The 18408-nt window shown below is 41.0% G+C and overlaps 1 protein-coding gene across 2 annotated transcripts in view; it reads left to right on the top strand.

Annotated features, from left to right (window-relative positions):
• PID1 (phosphotyrosine interaction domain containing 1) overlaps positions 1–18408 on the top strand; it is a 171758-nt gene that overhangs the window by 70622 nt on the left and 82728 nt on the right. Inside the window, exon 2 of one of the 2 annotated variants that reach the window (XM_006119881.4) lies at positions 1109–1255. The exons of the other annotated variant lie outside the window; for it this stretch is intronic. Coding sequence (XP_006119943.1) covers positions 1109–1255 — 147 coding nt within the window. The remainder of the gene's footprint in view (positions 1–1108; positions 1256–18408) is intronic. 2 annotated transcript variants of the gene reach the window in all.

Here is an 18408-nt window from a genome sequence, read left to right as displayed (position 1 = left end):
AGAGAGAGCTGTATAGCACAGGCTATAAAAATTGCCCCCACCCTCAATATAGAGGGAGATATGCACAGCTTCACCCTCCTGTTCCCTCCATATAAATTGCATAAACTGGGTTTTGGAATGAACAAAGAACAAATGTATTATCTATAAATGGAAAATGTTAAATGATTACAAGGGATAGAGAATAGAACAAAGAAGATTACTGAGCAAATAAAACAAACATGCAAAAACTAAGCATAATGACCTAAAAGACTGGATACAAGTGGTAATTTTCTCAACATAAATATTGTTTTAAGTATCTTGTTCACAGGCCAGCCACCTTTCCTGCCTGGGTCCAGTTCCTTTCTTCCCCGGCTCATTCTTAGGTGTTTACAGCAGTCATCTTGGTTGGGGCTTCCAGGAAAGAGAAGAACGGACCTTGATTGTTTCACATCCCAGCCTTAAATGGGATTTACATAAGGCAGGAATCTTTGCTTTTCTTGTTTGGTTATCCTGCCCTTTCAGTGGAAAAGTACCTGCAATATCCAAAGTGGTATTTCATACTAGGTGACATGACCTTGCAGCATCAAAGCAGCATTCCAGAAGGTGGCTTCTTGTCTCTGGTGGGTGTTCCCCCAAGTACATACAAAGGTGTAATTGTTACAGAGTCATTATTCCTAATTTCAGATACAGAAATGATCCATGCATACAAATTGTATAAACACATTCAGTAAATCATAACCTCACATGACCTATATTGCATAAAACATACATTCATATCACTATTATATTAAGAATATGGGGTGTGACATCATACCCAGCATCCCTGAAAATCAGGTCGCTTTCATTTAGGTGCACAAATATGGATATTTGAAGTACATTAGTCATTCAAATTAGGAATTTTTGGCCTCTGTTCTAAAAGCTATGGGGCCACTCTATTTAATTGCATGTGTTTACTCGTTTCTAATATCAATATATTTTTAATGTTTAAGAATCCTCCCGTTGCATATAAGGATTTCAGTGCCCTGAATGGACAGTTAACGACGCTCAAGTGAATAAAAATATTAATTTTCAGTCCTCCTTTGTCTGAATTCAAGTGAATTGCTTTTTTTTTTTTTTTTTTGTATTTTAGCATTTTCAGACCATGTTGAAGACCAAGTTGAATGTCCTAACTCTTCGGAAAGAGCCTCTTCCTACAGTAATCTTCCATGAGCCAGAAGCCATTGAGCTGTGCACCACAACTCCCTTAATGAAGACCCGGACCCACACTGGATGCAAGGTATTTGAAAGATCAAAAACCCAAGGTGCAAAACAACTGTGAATTATTCCACGCGTGTAAGACGAAAGTGGGAAAAATTGTTTTGTTATCTCAGAAACCTCATTAACTAATGCTAATACTGTGAGGTTTATAAATCAAAAGAATCTTTGGGCTTTTTAAAATTAACGTTTTGCTTCATAATAAATGAGGTTCTCATGCCTAGAGAATGAATCCCAAAGCAGTTTTGCAATCCTGGCAATAAATTGCACTTGGATTCCGGCCTTCTAAATTGCTGCTTATATTCAATGTGTAAGTGTTTTAATGATGGTATCATTTCACTTTGGCTAATTTAAACACAATTATTGATATTAACTCTGAGATGAATAATGAGGGTACCAGGCCTGAGCACTCTGTTTAGCTACTCTTATTAATATGCATATGAACCCAATGAAATGGGTTTGCAGGATCAGGCTTGCGATCATAGTTAAAAATAAAGAATTAGATCTTGAATCAGTTAACGAACAAGATGAATTTGTCCAATTACAGCAAACCAGAGGCCCAGAAAAAGTGTATGTATTTCTAATCTGATTAAGTGCTACTTTTTCTACTGTGACTGTTTAACAATAGTGAACAGATCTGCTGGTCTCTCTAGGTATATAAGTTTAATTCAGTTACAGAGCTGGAGGGAATGGTTGCTTTCTGGGGTTTCCTATGCTTTTCACAGCGTTAGGAAAGGAAATGAGTTGTGGGTACATTATGAACTGAAATCCTTTACATTGTGCGGCAGTTTTTTCCTGGCATGTCGGTTACCTTTGTTCTAAGAAGTTTGATGTTCTTGTGGCTCGTTGCTGCGAGTGCTCATATTTAGTACCAAGGGCCATGGCTGCATTGTATTGATACTGTGGAGCACAGGGCAAATGAGCCCTACATAATATTCTAAGTCATTTGCTACAGCCAGAGGTTTCCCTAGTGATGTCTTTTGTGCTTTGTATTAATGCAGAATGAAATTTAGGGAACATCCATAGTCAAAACTATTGGGTGTGAAGGGTCTGACTTGCATATTTTGTGTAATGGGGATAGGCATAGAAACACTCTTTGAAAGGAAATTTTAACTCTGCCTCTAAAAGTATAGTTGTGAAGTTCAAATCCACGTGCAGTGTGTCTCATCCTGAAGTTCTTTAACACAGCATTACCCCGTTGAAGAAAATCGTTGATGCCCACGACCCAACATAATTTGACTAGAGTGTGGGTTCAAGAGTGGGGCTGAGGATGAGAGCTTTGGCTGTAGGAAAGGGCCTTGGCTTTGGAGGTGTCAGGGCTGGGGCAGGAGGGGCTCAAGCAGTGGTGCACCTGGTCAGCTGTCTCCAGTCAGCTTCCTGCCTGTCCTGGCACCTCAGACCATGCTGTACCCCAGAAGCAGCCAGCAGTAGGTTCCCAGCCAATGGGAGTGCAGAGCTAGTACTCAGTGCAGTCTGTGGTGCCAGGACAGTAGCTTGCCATGCCATCCTCACTGGTCACCTGATCACCCTGTAGCAATGAGACCCAGTGCTTGACACAGTTTGAAAAGCACTGTTTCAACAAATGAAAACTCATGTACTGCAGAGTGAGGTATGTTGCAGAGTGAGTTAAAATATATTAGCATTTATTATGTGTTTCTGTGAAAAAGCATCCTGTTTTTGTCTAAGAAAATACCAGCTACTGCTATATACAAATCTTTTCCTACTTGCCAATAGCCATAGCTCTGTGCCATGTGGTACTGTAGTCTATCTCCCTGCCAGCATTGTTGCCTACAATGTAGTTTCCAGAACTTTGCTGAGTCAGTCTCAAATGACTTAAGAGGTGGGATTTCTACTATCTTTTTCCATATTTATATTGCTCTTCTGGTTAAGTTTTCTTAGTTATTAGCCCAATTTTTCCCTTTCCCTATTTTACCTCATTGCTCCATTTATTCATCCTTGCCTTCAAATATTTGTAGTTGGCTAGGCTTCCTTCCCTGTCAATGCTTTCACCTCAGAAGCACTTTCAAGTCTAATTAATTTCTACTTCCACAGATAACTTTCTCAATAACATTTGCTGTTATTCTTTTGCCCCTTAGAGCCTCCAAAGGATGAATAATGACAAACACAGCAGATAGTCACAAATTATTTGCCCCGCTCTATCTCCTGGATGAATATTTTAGGGAAAAAATTAGTTGTATATTTAAAAAATATTAAATCATTCAGCAAATATTATTCAGGCAGCTGTCGCCTACCAGTTTTAACGCACCATCCTGCATTAGGCCATTGAGTAGATTTTCTCCCTAGATTGGTTCCTGAAAAAAATATTTATCCAGCCTTTTAATACCACCAGAATTCCTCCTGTGTCTGCATTTCCTTAGACTTTATTCTAGGCTTGCCTTTTCCTGACTTTATATCAGTTTTGGCTCAACAGCATGATTCCACCAAGCTGTCCTTTTTCACATTTTTTTAAAATGTTTTTATCCTTATCCTTTGAAGAATAATCCAATATTATATTGGTTTATGTATATTTCAACATTTCTTGGTTCTAACTCTTAAAGCTATGGGGTATAACAAGGGATCTTGTGTATTCTTCTGCTGCTTTTCTAGGCAATTTTACTGTAATGCTAAAGGATAGAGGTTAAAAATGTTGCCTTGTAACTTGTGAAGTGGTGTCAACAGTTGAACATTTTTATTAAATCATAAGGCTCTTCACTGTGAAGTTGGTACTGAAGAATCAGTGACCAGAGTCAGTAATGGTTTCAGTCAATTGTAGTGACCCTGCTCTGAGGGCAAATTTTATTCTTCCTGTCTCCATCACTTTGGATGACATAGTCCCTTATACTTGGATTGAGTGGGAGGCCTGGATTAGAGCAGCATGAACCCAGCAAGGAATATTATTAATCAAAGCTGATTTGCCATAATGTAGGTACAACTCCTTCCTTTCCTTGTGATATGCTCTTGTTAAACGGCAACATACATTTCCATGATACAGCATTTGCAGGCACGACACATTCCGTGTGTTTTTTTTATTATTCATTTAATTGGCAAGATTATTAAATTCAAGCTCATCTCTGTTGGAACATTTAACATTTCTGAAATAACTTATGTGATCTTAATGCTTGTAAAGTTCTTTTCAAATAAGATGATAGGTAGCTGCCATAATTGGTACTAGTGAGATAATAACATTTTAAAATCAAATCTCATTCATAAGGATAAAGATGAAAAAATTAGAATTAATAGAAGAAAACTATACCTGTTACTCTGGAGTTGGTCGAAAGAGATCTCCACGAGCAGTAGAACAGACCTAATCCTGTGCTTGGACTGCCCTAATTGTTAGTGTAGTTTGTATTCTGCGCACACTGGTGTTCTGGCCCACAATTGGAGTGTCTAGGTGCTACTGCAATGTACGTTATACTAATAACCTTCTGTATTTAGTGTATGGTATGGCTTCGTGGAATACTGAAGACCCTGGGCCAAATCCATCTTTTCATTAAACCTCTGTTAAATCATTAACTTTATATGTATTTACTGTAGATTTATACTAGCTAGGGTTGCCACATGGTTTAACAAAAAATATCGACCCCCACCCCTAAAAACAAGCCACACTGGGGAAAAATTCTGTTGAAAACATAAGGGGAGGGGCTCACTCCCCTACCCCAGCCAGATGCGGCAGGGGAAAATTGTCCCCGCTGGGCTTCTGTCTGAGGGAAACAGGAAATACTGGACATTTCACGTGTCCGGTATTTTTGGTTTTTTATTGGACAGGGGACCCGAATAATGGACAGTCTGGATGAAAACCGGACACCTGGCAACCCTAATAAAGGAATCACATAAATCAGAATTTGACTCTCAGTGCAAATGTCCGTAATTAACTTCTAGAGCAGGGGTGGGCAATCATTTTTAATGGGGGGCAACTCCGAGATTTTGGCAAGTGCTCAAGGGCTGCATTTCTATTAAGGGGACTTGGAGTCTGGGACAGAGGTTGCGTGCAGAAGGGAGCTTGGGGTAGGAGACTGTGGTGCAGGAGGTGTGGAGTCTGAGAGGGAGTTTGGGTGAAGGATGGGGTTGTGATCTGGGGCAGACATCTGGGGTGCAGAATCCAGGAGGGAGTATGGGTGCAGGAGAGGATTCTGGGCTGAGGGAGGGGCTCTAGGAGGGGGTTCTTCCCTGGGTGAAGGGGGTGCAGAGGGTTTGGGTGATAACTTGGGGTAGGGGAATGGGGTGCAGGGCAGAGAGGGGGGTATGGGTACCAGAGAGGATTCTGGCCTGGGGGAAGGGTGTGGGAGACGGCAGGGTCTGGGAGGGAGTTGCAACCTGGGGAAAGGGGTACAGAGAGTTTAGGTGGTGGCCTGGAGCAGGTAGTTGTGGGAGAGAGGGGGCAGGGAAGAGAGCAAGGCTGCCAGAGGCAGGCTCTGGTTGGGAGGTGCTTACCTAGGCAGCTTCCAGTCAACAGCTCTCTGGGAACCTGAAGGCTGCAGTCTCAAGCTGCTCCAGGTGGCTCCGCTCTGGGTGAAGGAGTGGGGGGGAGGGAGGGAGGAGGTTTCATTGGCTGACTCTGCCGCCAGCAAAATATCTTAGCTGCTATTGGTCGGAAACTGGCCAATGGGAGCGGAGAGATTTTGCTGGGCGGCAGGGCAAAATACAAACCCTCCCTGCGGGCTCCCAGAATAGAGCAGCCACATTTAAAGAGGCTGCTGTGGCACTGTGCTTAAGGGTGCCAGCAAGGCAGCCACGGGCCAGATCCAGTGGCTTGGCGGGCTGCATCTGGCCCACTGGCAGCCTTTTGCCCATCCCTATTATAGGGTGAATAGTAAGCAATGTTGTCTGATGCCTGAAAAATAATAATCTGATTATGTTCCACACAAATAAGAAAAATTGGGATACCTGTTAAATCGGTGTACTAAAGTTGCTCTTTTTAGCCTGGTTCTGATCTCCTTTTTATTAGAAAAATAAATCCTGCAAAATTAATGGAACTGCACAAATTTGAAAGGTATTTGAGAGGGTGAGCAAGAACAGACAAGAAATTTGGAATCCTAGAATAACATAGAATTTCTAAGTTAATTTTTTTTTTTACTGATATATATTCCAGTTAAATTTTACTGATCTCTGGCATGGCTATTACTTTTCATCTATTTCTGCTTGTCTCTCATCTGTTTAGATTGCAGACTCTTTGGGACATGGAGGTACTGTGTATATTTGAAAAATATCTAGAACAATGGGATCCTGAGTCTGATTGGAGGCCTCTTGGTGCTACCATGATGCAAACAATAAAAACAACATTCAGAGAATTTTGGACAGCAGCTAAAAGCTGACATGTCAAATCTCAAATTTCTTATAGTTCAGTATGACACAATAGCCTAATACAGTAATTCCTGATTTAACACATGCCTGCTTAACACGTTTTCGTGATAGCACGATTTTTTTTTTAGGGAACATTCTTTGAATTACACGTCCGTCCCCGGAATAACACGATTTCCCCAGCCAGCCTGTCACCAGCAGCTGTGCGGGGCTTTCTCCGCCTCCCTGCAAAGTGGCAGAGGGTTCGCTGCTCGCTGCACCATTCCCCGGAGACCCCCCTCCCCTCGCCGGACTCAGTGTGGGTCCCAGCAGACCTGTCACAGGGACATACTCCCAACCGAATCCCTCTCCCCTCTCCTCCTCTTCCGTTCCCCAGAGCCAAACACCTCCTCTCTCTGCTGTAACCCAGTCCCCTTTCTCCCCCAACCTTATGTCCCGGTCCCAACAGACACCACCGCTTGAAATGCAACCCCCACCTTTTCCATTATTTTCAATGGGAAAATTGACCCCGCATAACACGTTTTCACTTAACTCGATCATTTTCTGAAACATATCTATAGTGTTAAATGAGGAATTTCTGTAGTAAGTCCCAACCCCATCCTCTTCTTCCACATTTGTTCAACAAATCCCAAATTCTCACCTCAGTCACTTAAAAGAAAATGGGCCCATTTACTACCCTGTATTGCATACTTGCTATTTCCTGCCCATATCTTATGCTACTGAACTCTAGATAATCTTGATAGCGAGTAAGTAGAATGTGGTGCAAATAAAGGTTTTCTTCTAATTGAATACTGAGCGTCAGTTCTTGTCCCTGCTCTGACCACTTTGTGCTATCCTCATGGATTAGAAGAAGGGCTGAAAAACTGTCCTATGTAGGTGGCCAGATGGTTTCAACAAAAATACTGGACACACTTGACATCACATCACAATCTGCATTACATCTTATTTAGAAAATACTGGACATTTCTGTTTTCTCATTTATATTTTCTCAATTTGTTTCCCGAACAGAAAGCTCACATACTGGACTGTCCAGTTCAAAATTGGACACCTGGCAACCCTAGTCCTATGAGGTCAATCAAGGTTTCTCCTTTTGTGGAGGAAATCCCAGGTGGCATAAAGTTGGTTTAAGAGGGTTTGTCAACTGGCAATTTCTTGGCTGGTCTGGTGGCTCAGAAATCTGTTACAAGTCGAGGAAATGGCTCCAGAAGGCACTATAATGTGGAACAAGCTGCAGGGTTGAAATTATGCCCAGCAGCTTCAGCTTTAGAGCAGAACTTTGGTGCAGCTAAGAGTCCAGTCCTAGTTTAGATGTTGATTATATAATCAAACTACTTGGTTATTTTGTGCTCAGCTATATGGAATCATCTGCAGTAGCTTTCAGTGTATCTGGGATCACAGGTGCTGCAAAGGTTCCCACTCTGAACTAGGAGCAAATGGTAATTCATTCAGAACAGCAGACAATTAAGTATTAATACATAACAGAACACGCATTTGCTTTTTGACATCTCTGGTGCTTAAAAGTCCACTGTTTTATTTAAATTTCCTTCGGCCCATTTAAATACTCATCCAACCTTTAAACATTTATTGCCAATTTGATTATTCAAACCATAGTTAGGTAGTTGCTGCATATATTCTTAACCCCATTTAATCTCATCTTTAAATGTAATAAAAATGTTCTCTTTGCAGCTGTAGTGAGGTCAGGAGCAGTTTTCCTGATCACAGCTGTAGCCACCCATTAATATAATGTGGCTACCTAGCTTTTTGATTATCTTTATTACCATTTTGTTAGATGGTAACTTGAAGGTGGCCATTATCTTTCCATGAAGAAACAAATAACCCAAACAAACAATAATAATAAAACCCACATATGTGAATAGGAAACACAATGCCTCATTTTCTTTTTGCTTCATTAAGGATCCTCTATTTTTTTTGGTTTGTTTACATTTAAGCCATGGACAATTCATGATACATAGTGAAAGCATTGCTCTAGTTGCTGAGTTTTCCCTCCAGCTTCTCCTAGCTGCATTAGGAAAAGTGGCACAGATCTTAATTGCTTCAGCATGGTAGAAGGTTATATTCATCAGTGGGTGAGGTGGCAAAATAGGACTTGGTTTTAGGCATGATTTCAGAAGCAAGATGGCAAAAAAAAAAATGCCTTCCTTCGGTAAAAGTTGTTTGCTGGGAACAGTAGCTTACACTTCTCCCAGATAGTATAATTCTAGACTGAGAAAACAAACTTGAAGAATGCTTTATTTCATTAAGCTAAGATTTGAATAGCAGATTTATTGCAAAATTTTAAGACTAATACAGTCGTTCCCCGAGTTACGACCACTTCCACTTACGACCATCTGCACTTATGACCAGAGTGGTCGTAAATGTGGAGCTGAGTTACGAATGGCAATCCGCGCTTACGAACAGCGCAGTTGCCATGTAACTCTATGGGATCCGAGTTATGAACTCTTCGAGTTACAGACCAAGTGTTGGTCTATAACTTGTTTATAACTCGGGGAGCTGCTGTACATTTTAAGACTCTCTCCACTCTTGGCACTGGGGTATGATTCTCAGCTTGCGCAGAGATCTAGCTTTCATTGAGCTAGAGAGCTACAAGTAGGAGTGCTGCAGCAATAGCAGACGCAGTGGTGAGCAGCAGTACAAGATAGGAACACTGGGTGCAAATCCACCTGGACACCGTGGGTACATACTTGGGGCAGCTAGACTATTCCGCTCTCCCTCTCACTTGGCAGGCTGGATCTAGCCCGCAGAGGCCCTTTTGCTCACCCCTGAGCTAGTGGCTTGGTAGTCAATAACTTTCAGGTTGGTAATATACAAGAATAAATTCTATATTCCATTCTTAGTCAATTTAATATTTTGAAGTCCATTAATAGGATAAATATTTACATTTTATTAGTACATTTTGAATATTTAATACAAACCCTGAAATATATAGATGTGTAACTGCACTAATAATCAAATGTCATAAAAATTAAATACTGTTAATACAACACTGTACATGTATTTCAGCAGGGATTGACTTAAAGTACTGGCAGAAATTACTGTCCAGTGATATATGTGTCTGCAAAAGAATGGAATATTATCCTTCTAAATGTATGATACATGGGTATAGAGAAAATTGTTAAAATACATACTTTGGTGGAAAGAGAATGGATTGTAAAAAATGTATGTCCATATCAGTAGAAGTGCCTCCAACCTCCAGTGTGAGTGGAAGTTGCTGAAAAGTAGCCATTCTAAGGATGTGGACCCTTATAGGTGATGAAATTAGTGTGAAGAGTAAAAATTACAAAGATGTAACGTTTTAAAAAAAATGAAAATGTGATTTTGCATGACATTATTTAAGAGAGTCTGTATTGAAATGCCTATATACAAAAAGCTAGAGTTAAGGTAGAGTTTAAGATTCCAGCCCTTAAAGCAGCATGTTGGAATTTAGTAAAGTGACATCTGTGAAGCCTTAGACATTCACAGATTTGTTACAGTATTTTTTTTAGAATTTTTGATGCTGTAGAAAGGGCCATGCTCATGCATGCAAGATCTTTTAATCAGAGGACTTAACTAGTTTTGTGATAACCAGGGTTCAGATATCTTGTACTTAATAGCTTTTGACACTAGACATTAAATCAAAATTGAAATTTATTATAGTGGTTACTCTGAGCAGATGCTGCAGTCACTGTCAATCGTTTTGTTATGTAGTGTCCTTGAGAAATGTTTCCATATTCTTATGACTGCTTCAGTTTCAGGATGGGGATGAAGCCACTAGAAACTTCTTCGATCTAATTTGTCTGAGTGATATCCAGGCTAGGTTTCCATGGTTACTGAAGGATGCTTGGTAGCAGGATGGCTTTTCATGATAATTAGTGTAGACACTGCATCTTTGCTTTGTATTGGCTCTTATAGAATGAAACAGCCTTCATTTTTAACACTTGAAGCCATTCTTCAATGTAAGTCCGGCAGCATTGGGTTCTGTGGGTATTAATCCTCTCACCTGCCAAATACCATTAAAGAATGTGCTTCTGTGCTGCAGCACAAAATCAGATGTGACAAATGTTAAGATAGATCTTTTTAGACAATGCTTCTTTGTGAAATAAATAAATGAATGTATCTTTATTAATCCATGGAGGTATTTCATTTTGCTACTGTTCTGAAACCACCGGTGTTAGGTTTGATTTACTTGGACAGCATTGCATTTAGATTCTAATATGCATGATTCTAATATGTATGAACACACAGAGGATCCCAAAATTTGGTGCCTTGCACTTTTGATACAAACACAGAATCTCCATGCTGTTTCAAGCTAAACTGAGCCTTCTTAGCAGTTCATATCATAATCATTTCTAACCGCTGTATTCTAGTCAATGTCAGTCTACTAACGTAATGTCTAGTCTCTTGTGGCTGATTCTGGCTGCTCAAAGCTCCCCTTGAAGCCAATGTTATTTTTTGGTATACAAGAATGTTGGAATTGGAGTGCAGATCCACTTACCTGGAGTGAGACGATGTGAGCCTGAGCCACAGCCTATCGAGGACAAAGGGAATGCCAATAATGGTCCTTTATATATAGCTACTCCAATAAAAAGATTTGATTTAGGCAAAGAAAAAAATGTGGCTAGCACAAATCTTCTCCAATTCTATTTATTAGAGATTTTCTGTTCTTTTCCATACCATTTCTTTATAATCTACTGTACCACATAATTTATAAATAAGTGCCGATTTGATATAGGGGAATGTTTCCAACTCTTGAGACTAATGATGCCATAATATTTTGTTTTATGAAGAAAAAACCCTCTGCTCTTTGATGGCTATTTAACAAAATATGCTCTGTACTAAGAGACAAAATACTCAGGCTCTTCTAGGCAATTTTAAGTCTGTGGGTGGATGTAGTCTGTGTGTTCTGTTAAGAAGCTACATTTGCTATGACTTCTTCATTTTCTAAAGGAAATGCTTTCCTGCCTGGTCACAATTCATTGTTTCCTTTTTTGGAGCTTTTTAGCAGTTGCAGTGAAATAATGAAAATTGTTCAAATTTTAAACTTGATGCATCTCCTTGCATAGGATTTACTATCTCAGCTGACTTTAGTTAATACATTTTCCATTAGTTATCAGCTCTCTTATTCTAGTAAACCTGAAAATCTGTGGTATTAGCCATTAAGTCAGGCGTGGGCAATAAAGTGGTGGCGGTTCACCAGGGTTAGCCCCGGTGGCCTGCTGCCACTATGTTTACCAGCACCTCTGCAGGTAGGAGCAATTGTAGTTCCTATTAGCTTGGAACAGTGATCCGCGGCCAATGGGAGCTATGATCTCCTGTACCTGCGGAGGCGCAGGTAGATACGGCGGTGTGGAGGCCCACCAGGGACTAACACTGGCAGATTGGATCTGGTCCATTCATTTGAAGAAGTGGGTTGTGCCCACAAAAGCTCATGATACCATCTACATTTTTTGTTAGTCTGTAAGGTGCTGCAGGACCATTCATTGTTTGTTAGGTTTTTCAGTTACAGACTAACAAGGCTACCCTTCTCAGACCAATTAACGTATAACATGGTGGTGTGTGTTAGATATCATATCTCTGTAGAGTACATTACAACACCATCTTAATAAGTCCTCAGTAACTATTCATAATACTTGAATGTAGACCAGATCTTCAGCTGATGTAAATTGGAAGAGCACTGTTAACACTGGTAGGGTTTTGCTGGCTTACACCAGCTGTGAATCTGGCTTTATGCTTTGTAGGGTTCGAAGGATCTGGACCTTAGTTTAGATACAGTAATACTCTCATAATACAACAAAAGTAAGAAGATTGATTTAGTAATCAGTGTGAAGACAGGCTTAATTAATTTTCATCTTCAGTTTCTTCCCCACCTATAGTGTTTTTATATGAAGTTATTTGTCCTGGTTACATGGTTCCCTACTGACAGTGCTTCCAAGATTTAAAGGGCATGTCATTGGCTCTTCAACTGATAATTAATAAAACTCAGGATGTCTACAGATTTGCATTTAGTGGGCTGCCAATATAGAATTAAGTCATGGAAAAGGAAACTATATTTTAAGCAAGGTAAAGGGCAGAGAGTAGTTAGGAAGAAAAATAGTAAATTGTAAATATGTATAACTTTACAAAATTCTAGATGGTGTTGCTGCTATAGATTGAACTTCTATAGTCTAGCACCCTTGGGACCTGACTGGTGCTGAACCAGAGAATTTGCTGAATGATATGAGATAATGTTGTCTAGCAGCATTACCAACACTTCCACTGCTTTCTGAGCTCTTAGAAGACATTTAGGGGTAAATTAAAGCTAAGGAACAGCACAGAACACTGTGTGCCAGGACTGGTGGTTGTAAACAAACTTTATGGGACTGTGGGAAACTTGGCCACATTCATGATAAGTGAACATCTGGCTAACTAAAATGATGAAGGACCATGGATGTTGCCGGATCAGAGAATGCCAGATGAGAGAGGTTCAACTGTACTGACAAATGTGTTGCATTCTCTGCTGCTACAGAATTTCCAATGTTAGCTGTTTTCAGATTAGCAAGTGTCATGTGTTTTAGTTTATTTTTTTGCAGCAAGTGGTTCTGAGTGCAAAATAGGGGAGAAAGCTAAGCCCAGGGCAACCAGAAATCATTTTAAAAATAATATCAAAGGTTGAAAAAGTAAGTGTCTAAAAATAGGTACAGTTGAGTACCTGGTTGGAGGGGGGAAGAGAAAGGAGAAGGAGAAAGCAAATTGAAATGAGGTTAGATAACCTGTGAGCCATAATTACTTTGAGTGTATTTTGGCTGTTTAGACTGAAAGAAGAGAGAAGACTGGTTTGTACTATTCTATTAAAACTGCTGATGTGACTGAATTGTCAGAAGGCTAAGTATAACTTGTCCCTGGTAACATCTCAAACACATTTACAGGGTTTACTGTACACCTTACCTTTTTCTGTTTTCTGAAGCTACCTTGGAAATGCTTTTCATAGAACTGGAAGGGACCTCAAGAAGTAACTAAGTCCAGTCCCCTGCACTCATGGCAGGAGCAAAGCACCATCTAGACCAGAGGTGGGGAATCTAGCCCCTGCTTGCCTTGATCCAGCCCATATTGAGACTCAGGGGCTTCCACCCGCAGCAGAGCGAGACGGTGCTTGTGCTCCAGATCCACATCAAGTCTCCAAGCCTCAGCCCCGCTCTTCCACCAGGGCTGGAGTGCAAATGCCAACTTGCCCTCCTTCTGGGGGAAGTCCTGAGCCTTGGTGCCCCCAGACCAGGGAATTTGCCAGAATGGAGATGGTTCCGTGCTACAGCCCCCAGCAGCTGACTCTGCTAGCTGTGGGAGGTGGAGAGGGTAGAGGGTGGAGAGGCAGAGGGACTCTCTCCAGCCTCTGCTGGGCTGCCTGCTGGGTTGTGGACCCCGCTGCTGCTACCACCCTGCCAGACTGCTTGTCAGGCTCCTGCCCAGCACTACCATGGGCTTCTGGGGGCTGGCTCTGGCCCTGGTTCAGGCTACCAGGGTCTCAGGCTCGGGCTCTGGTCCTAGCCCCACTGCAGCCTGTGGTCTCTGGCCCTGTTTCCACACATTGTTGTGGGCCGCTGGGGATTTCTTCAGCCCTAAACCAAGTCCTCCTACCGCAGACTGCCAAGAACATGGGCTTCTGCCCCACAGCAGCCCACAGGTTCTGGCCCCGCTTCCATGGACTGTCTGAGGTCTGCCTCCTGCTCCAGCCTTGGCCCCACTTCCTTGGGCTGCCTGGGGCTCTGGCCCCGTACTGCCACCGGCTGTTGCCAGCCTGATCCTGCACTGCCGGGGGCTGTCCCTACCCAGTCCCAGTGCTGCAGGCTTTCAGGGGCTGCTGCCAGGCCCTACCCCATCCCACTGCTTCAACGTGACTGCTCCTGGATTGTCTTCCTGCCACTAGACTACTCAGGTTCTCTGATCAAGGAACATACGTGGTCCTGCCAGACCACGGATGTTGCCAGAGGAGAAAATTCCAGTTTTGGGAGGTGCAGTCTGTACTTGAAAACTGTTAACATGTCTCCTCTCTCTTCTCTTTTCCAGACTAAACAACTCAGTTGATTCGGTCTTCCCTCACGGGTTATGTTTTCTAGACTTTTAAACATTTTTGTTTCTCTTCTCTGTACTTTTGACAATTTGTCAACATCTTTCCTGAAATGTGGCATTCAGAACTGCACACAATATTTTAGCTGAGGCCTAATTAGCATAGAGTACAGTGGAAGAATTAATTGTATCTTGCTTACAATGCTCCTGGTAATACATATCAGAATTATGTTTGCTTTTTTGCACTTGTATATCACTGTTGACTTTCATATTTAACTTAGCGCCCGTTATGACCACGAGATCCCATTGTGTAGTACTCCTTCATAGGTAGTAATTTCCCATTTTATATGTACACAAGTGATTGTTCCTTCCTAAGTGGAGTAATTTGCATTTGTGGTTACTGAATTTCATTCTGTTAACCTCAGACCATTTCTCCAGTTTGTCTTGATAATTTTGAAATATAATCCTATCCTTCAAAGTACGTGCTGCTTCTCCCAGTTTGGTATTGTCTACAGATTTTAAAAGTGAACTCTCTATGCCATTATCTAAATCATTGATAAAATATTGAACAGAACCAGACCCAGAACTGATCCCTGTGGAACCTCACTATGCCCTTTCAGCATGACTGTGAACCACTGATAACTACTTTCTGGGAATGGATATCCAGCCAGATATGCACTCACCTTAGTAGTCCCATCTAGGTTGTATTTCCCTAGTTTATAATGAGAAGGTCAGGTGAGAGTGGGTGAAATGCTTTGCTAAAGTTTAGATATACCACATCTATCACTTTCTCCCATATCCATAAGCCTTGTTATCCTCTCAAGAAAGCTATCAGGTTGTTTTGAAGTGATTTGTTCTTTACAAATCCATGCTATTACTTATCACCTTATTATCTTCCATATGTTTTCTAATGATTAATTATTCAATTGTTTGCTCCATTATCCTTCTTGGCACAGAAGTTAAGGTAACTGTAATTTCCTGCACTTTCCTTATTTCCCTTTTTAATAGTTGGGCACCATGTTTGCCCTTTTCCAGTCTTCTGTTATCTACCATCTTCCATGACTTAGCAAAGATAATAGTTAATGACTCGAAGATTTCCTCAGTCAGCTCCCTGAGTATTCTAGGATGGATTTCATTAATTCCTAATGACCTGATGACATGTAACTTGTCCAAGTAATTTTAACTTATTATTAGGTTCTGAGCCTACCCCATTTTCACTGGCATTCACTATTTTGGCATGCAGTCATCTCTGATTTTGGTGAAAACAAAAACAAGAAGTCATTAAGCATCTCTGCTATTTCCACATTTTCTTCTGTTTTTCCTTCTTCATTAGGTAATGGTCCTACCCTGTCCTTGGTCTTCCTCTTGCTTCTAATGTATTTATAATTTTTTTTATATCTTTTATGGCTCTAGCTAGTTTTATTTTGTCATGTGCTTTGGCCTTTCTAATTTTTTGTATTATATATTTGTGTTCATCATTTGTAATTTGACCTAGTTTCCACTGTTTGTAGGACTCCTTTTTATTTTTAGATCATTGAAGATATCCTAGTTAACGCAAGGTGGTCTCTTGTTGTACTTTCTGTCTTTCCTACACATTAGAATAGTTTGTACCCTTAATGTCTCTTCAGAAAACTAAGTGTTTTCAATTGTTTTTCCTCTTAGACGTACTTCCCATGGGATCTTATCTACCAATTCACTGAGTTTGCTCAAGTTTGCCGCCTTGAAATCCATTGTCTTTATTTTGCATCCTTTCTACTACCATTCCTTAGAATCATGAACTGTCATTTCATGATCACTTTTACTCAAGTTGCCATCCACTTTCAACTTCTTAACTTAATTGTAAAAGTCAAATCTAGATCAGCCTCCCCACCAGTAGCCTTCTCCACCTACTGAAATAAAAAAGTCTCCAAAACATTCCAAGGACTTGTTGGGTTATATACCTGTTGAAGTCTCCCGTTACCACCAAGTCCTGTGCTTCAGATGATTTTGTTAGTAGTTTAAAAAAAGGCTCATCCACCTCTTCTTCCTCGTTAGGTGGCCTGTAGTAAATCCCTACAGTGTCATCATTCTTGTTATCCAGTCATGCATATTATCCCACCAATTCTCTGTGATGCCAACTATGTCATAGGTGTGTTTATTTACTAGCATTCTGAATTTTTCCCATACGGCTTGTATTCGTATACATACAGCTAAGATACTGATTTGATTCCCCCTCCCCCAGTTCTGTCTTGTCTCTCCTTTATTCCTGCTATTACAGCCCATGCTTCCCCACAATTTCTGACCCTTCTCCAAGGTCTCTATGTTTTTGACTGATTTGTGGGCTTTGGGTACATGTCCCCATTGAACATAGTTTAAAGTCTTCCTAACTAGGTTAGCCAATCTGTATCCAGATATGCTCTTCCTCTTCATTGATAGATGGATCCCATTTTTGCTTTGTAGTCCTTCTTCCTGGAACAGCATCCTGTGATTAAGGAAGTTGAAGCCCTCCTGGCGACACCATCTTTGCAACCAGACATTCACCTCTAGGATGCATCTGTCTCTGCCTGGGCCCCTACCCTTGACCAGAAGAATCAAAGGGTCACTTGTGCACCAAACTCATTCACCTGTGCTCCCAGAGCCCTGTAGTCACTTCTGATCTGCTGAGGGTAGTGATACTTTGCAGTATTGTTAGTGCCCAGATGGATGAGTGGCATGGGGTTCTACTGGGCCAGTTGATCTTCAACAGTTCCTCCATAATATGGACCTGTGGAAGACAGCATGCCTCCCAGGATGCCATGTCAAGGTGACGGATGTGCGCCTTGTCCCCCTCAGAAGAGTCTCCAATCACCACTACCTTATGTTTCATCCTGGGAGTGGTGCTTCAAATCTCACAGCCTTGGGGATACATGGCTTCCTTTGTGGAATGCTTTTTAAATGTATGGATCCTCAGCTGATGTAAATCCATCTTTTCTTTGACTTTGCTGGTGCCGTGTCTGTTTATACCACTTAAGAATCTCATCTTCTGTGCAAAATTCTGATGATTTAGAGCATGCTGTTACTTAAAACAAAATATTAGAATACAGCAGATGTGAACCAATACAAGGTTTTGTCATTTTTAACCTGAAGTGTTAAAAATATAAAATAATCCTTGTAATAATATTTATTACATAAAAAGTGGCAGCGCATTGAAGAGAAGAGTATTTCACCCTGAAACTTTGCTTTAAGTCCTGAAGTTCAAAAAAAGTGACTTTGATTCAGTCCCAAATGGACATCAATATATATAATTTAATACGGTTTGGCACAGTTTACAGCCCTTACTTAGGAAATGCCCAGGAGTCAGCTAACATAGTGACTTCAATTACCTCTGACTTCTTGACAAGTTACTCGAAGGATTTTATTCTCAAAGCATTTTGTTATCATTTAATATCCTTTGTTAATACAAAGGAGCTTTTATGTAATGCAATTAGGGTTTGCCTGAAGGATGAAGTTCACTGCTGTGGGACTGTGCAGGGTAGGAGGGTCTCTTGCGGAAGTGGTAGTTCAGGGGTACCGCTATATTCAGTGGCTGTAGCAGGTGAGGCTTCCACCCCAACCACAAATAGTGCTGTGTGTAGGGCTGCAAGAGAAGTCACCCATGCCACGTACACTACAAATAATAGCCCTACTGGGTGTAGGCCCTTTATCATGAAGATGTTTTATTGGAGGGGAAACTAATTTAAGGTATTTCTACTGTTAGCTAAACTACGGATAGGAGAAGAACGCCTACACACCTGATGCCACCTGAAATTGTCCCCCAGCCTATTATAGAAGAGAGTACAATAAAATGTGACATGTTTCCCAACTTAGTAACTCTTTGAGATG

The sequence above is a fragment of the Pelodiscus sinensis genome, chromosome 10 (genome assembly GCF_049634645.1).
Source record: "Pelodiscus sinensis isolate JC-2024 chromosome 10, ASM4963464v1, whole genome shotgun sequence".
Lineage (NCBI taxonomy): Eukaryota > Metazoa > Chordata > Testudines > Trionychidae > Pelodiscus > Pelodiscus sinensis.
The sequence above is the reverse complement of the archived record's forward strand: the minus strand, read 5'-3'. Positions and strand labels throughout refer to the sequence as shown.